We start from the raw sequence: 3,296 nt of genomic DNA, 5'->3' as shown, positions 1-3,296 counted from the left end.
GGAGCAGACACGGCTTCCCTACCCGCCCCGGAGGTGGGGTGCTTGGCCCGCTACCCCGTCAGCGCTAGCCCCGCGCACCCCTCTTCTGCAGGTGTCTCGTGCAGCTGGGCCTGGAGCCGGGGCAGGGCCGCGGTGCTTCAGGGAGCCCCTGACCACAGCTGCACCAGCCCGGATCAGGGCCGGAGAGGCTGCTCCAGCTGGATTGTTTTGCTTGGCCCGGGCGGCTCTGCGGGGTGAGCTCATCACAGCACCGCTCCAGCGCACCTCTCCCGGCGCGGTTCTTGGAAGGGCTCTCCTCACTGCCTGGCTGACCCGGCCTCCCTGCCTGCCGGCAGCCCGCCCGAGGTCCGCAGCGCCGGCCAGGGCACCCGAGGTGACCAGGGCACGGCGTCCTCGCACCGACCTGGGCAGGGCAGGGCACTCATGGGGCTGAGAAACTCCTTGGACTCCGAGGTTTCGGCCTCGTGCAGCTGCTGGAATCACCGGGCACGGGCAGCACGTGCCCTGCCCCGCTGCGTCCGCCCCAGACGGGCTCTCGGAGGGGCTGGGGGGCTCAGTGCTGCGTGGGTCCCCCGGTGTCTCCCAGGCTGCGGCAGGACTGGGCTGGTGTCCTGTCCGGGGAGGAGAAGCCCTGCCTGGAAGCCCCAGCCCATGGGCATGCACGGCGCTGGGGCCTGGCAGGAAAGCCCCGGTGTGGGCAGGCGTTGCCCCGCATCTGTCAGGGCCACGAGCGCGATGGAAGGAAGGAGCCTGCAGCCACTCGCAGCTGAACCGGGGGTTTAATGTGAGGGCAGAGCCCTGCGGAGCGTGGGGGGCCGTACGCTGCCCTGCCCCTGCTCTGCTGTCGCGCCAACTAAAATCGAAGCCTGGCCCGCGGCCGCAGAAGGGCTGATGGGTCGGGGCTCCTGCAGCTGGGGCCGCCACCCCGGAGCCCCTTGGGGACTAGCACAGAACCGGGGCCTGGGGCCAGGCCTCCCTGGATGGTGCCCTGCACCCAGGGACCTGCTAGATCTTCCTGGCACAGTCCTGGCAGGGAAATAGGCACAAGCACCACACCTGGGCACGGACCTCTCCGCTGCTATTCCCCTGCACACCTGTCCCAAACCCAGCAGCCGCAGCAGCCCTGGTCTCACTAATCACAGGTTCCCTGGGGAAAGCGGGGCGCGGGGACGCAGGTGTCTGTACAGCCCCTGGCAGGGCCGTGGCGTCGTCGAGGGGGCAGAGCTCGCCTTAATGCCGGCGGCGTGGGATCTGCCCCAGTCGGGGGCGCGGGCAAGGAGCGGGGACACGGGAAGGAGGCAGGGGTGGGCAGGCACTCAGGGGTCCCCGCTGTACTTGACCAGGTGCCCGCTGAAGGTGACGTAGGTGTCGAACTCGTCGCTGAAGATGGCGTTGTCCCGCTCGCCCTTGAAGAGCCGCACCCAGACCTCGTCCTGCTCCCGCAGCTCCAGCATGATGCTCTGGCTCTGCATGATGCTGCGGTCGCTGGCCTGGGCGTACAGGACCACGGCCGCCTCCGCGTTGTGCATCAGGTGCAGGTAGGTCTCCTTCTGGTTCCAGGTGTGCACGTGCAGGCTGAAGTAGTAGATCCCGGGCACGTAGCAGTAGAACTTGCCCGTGAACATGTTGAAGTGGCCGTAGAGGTTGACAAACTCGGTGTCGAAGATCAGCGTCTGGTAGTAGGCGTTGCTGTGCAGCGGCTTCCTGCGGCCCACTGAGAAGGCAGCGTAGTGGCTCTTGCACCGTTCCCCGGTCGCCCCCACGCTGCCCTTCTGGCCCTTGGCCCCCACGTGGCCCCGGTTGCCTGTCATGCCCGGCTTGCCAAACTTCCCCTGGAGGCCGCGCTCGCCCCGGTCCCCTTTCTCCCCTGGGGGAAGAGAAGCGTTGTGGCTGAGGGGTGGGGGGGAGCTACAGCAAACCCATCCCCTGCAGCAGAGGCGCCCACCTCTGGCACTGCAAAGGGGTAGCACGCAGCCAGGGGTGGTGGCACCTGCCAGGCCCGGGGTCCTCCCCATCCAGAGCAGCCGCCTGGCCCACAAGCCCCCAGGGGCTTCTTACCCTTCAGGATGGTCATGTTGATCTGGGCCACGGGCTGGTAGAGCAGGGGAGGCTGCTCGGGGGCGTCGCAGCAGCGCACGCACTGGGGCTGCCGGCTGTACCGCTCCCGGTCCCACTCGGTCCTGCCAGGGAGAAGAGCAGCACTGACGCGGTGCGGGGACCCGCAGCGCAGGGGGCCCCTCCCCGAGCCTCCCCCAGCCCCGGGGCCAGCTGGCGTCGCGGGTTCCCTTCAGCTCGCACAGCCCAGCAGCTGCTCTCTGGGGCAGGGGCCCACCGGGCACCCCCTTACCTGGCTGAGCGTGGCTGGGGCACGGTCCGGCCCTTGGCAGGATCCCTCTGGGGGCGCCGGCTGGGGGGCGGTTGGCCGAGCGCAGGGGCGGGCCGCGGCAGGCAGCACAGCAGCAGGAGGCCAAGAGCCCACGGCCCCATCCTGCAGGGCCCTGCAAGGCACGAGGCGATGGCAAGGGCTGAGCTGGTTCCTCGGCGGAGCTGCACGGCACTGGGCTCGCATTGCCTGCCCCAGGGCCCCCTCGCCGGGCCAGGGGGACGGTGCATGCACCCCCCCCCCGTGCAGGGCCTGGTGCATGGGGCTGGGTGCGGCTGCTCTGAATGTTTCCGGGCGCAGGGCCAGGGCTGTCGGGCCCAAGCACAGCTGCTCCAGCCGGGGCGTGGGGCAGGAGCCGGCCCATGCTGGAAGGGGTGCAAGGACAGGGGAGAGATACAGTACAGGGGTGCCCCGGGGGTGGAAGTATTGCGCTGTCCTGGGCAGGAGGGGGCATCCCTGCTGGTCCCTGGGAGAGGCCCCGGCCATTACCTGGAGGCGCTGACGCTGACCTGGAGCAGGTCCCGCAGCCTCGCTCGCTCACTCCCTCCCCCAGCTGACTGCCATCAGCTCCAGGCTCGGCCTGCAGGTGGAAGAGCAGCCAGCTCGTGGGGCACGTGGCAGGGGCCAGGCGCAGACCTCCCAGCAGGCTCTGGTCCCTGCCCCTTTGCCCACCTGGACACAGCCCCGCCTGGCCCAGGGCTGGAGGCACCAGCGTCAGTGCCAGCAGCCACGCAGAGCTGGTCCAAAGCCTGCCGGGCAGCTGCCAGTGCGCTACCGGGGAGCCTGTGCATGGCGACCTGGGCAGAGGAGCAGGCCTGTACCCATGGTGTGGCCGAGCAGGGACCCCTCCGGCTGCCAGCGCCCAGCAGGCACCTGCCCTGTCTCCCTGTCGGGGCTGGCTGGGGGGGACCCG

General features: G+C 70.1%; 2 protein-coding genes across 5 annotated transcripts in view; both read right to left on the bottom strand.

Annotated features, from left to right (window-relative positions):
• The window catches only part of ENGASE (endo-beta-N-acetylglucosaminidase), a 5,799-nt gene extending 5,374 nt beyond the window's left edge, over positions 1 to 425 (bottom strand). Inside the window, exon 1 of the mRNA XM_014526399.2 lies at positions 404 to 425. Coding sequence (XP_014381885.1) covers positions 404 to 425 — 22 coding nt within the window. The remainder of the gene's footprint in view (positions 1 to 403) is intronic.
• A 341-nt stretch (positions 426 to 766) lies between these two features.
• Positions 767 to 3,296, bottom strand: part of C1QTNF1 (C1q and TNF related 1) — a 4,380-nt gene continuing 1,850 nt past the window's right edge. For 2 of the 4 annotated variants that reach the window (XM_006036919.3, XM_006036920.3), the window contains exons 2-5: positions 2,873 to 2,963; positions 2,348 to 2,498; positions 2,059 to 2,180; positions 767 to 1,867 (exon numbers count right to left, since the gene is read on the bottom strand). In XM_006036919.3, coding sequence (XP_006036981.1) covers positions 1,317 to 1,867; positions 2,059 to 2,180; positions 2,348 to 2,487 — 813 coding nt within the window. In that variant the 5' untranslated portion in view covers positions 2,488 to 2,498; positions 2,873 to 2,963 and the 3' untranslated portion in view covers positions 767 to 1,316. The remainder of the gene's footprint in view (positions 1,868 to 2,058; positions 2,181 to 2,347; positions 2,499 to 2,872; positions 2,964 to 3,296) is intronic. The other 2 variants (XM_025193377.1, XM_006036921.3) reach the window with 1 other exon arrangement.

Source organism: Alligator sinensis, unplaced genomic scaffold (assembly GCF_000455745.1).
Source record: "Alligator sinensis unplaced genomic scaffold, ASM45574v1 scaffold1565_1, whole genome shotgun sequence".
In the NCBI taxonomy this organism is placed as follows: domain Eukaryota; kingdom Metazoa; phylum Chordata; order Crocodylia; family Alligatoridae; genus Alligator; species Alligator sinensis.
Note: the sequence above shows the minus strand (reverse complement) of the source record. Positions and strands in the feature narration are given on the sequence as shown.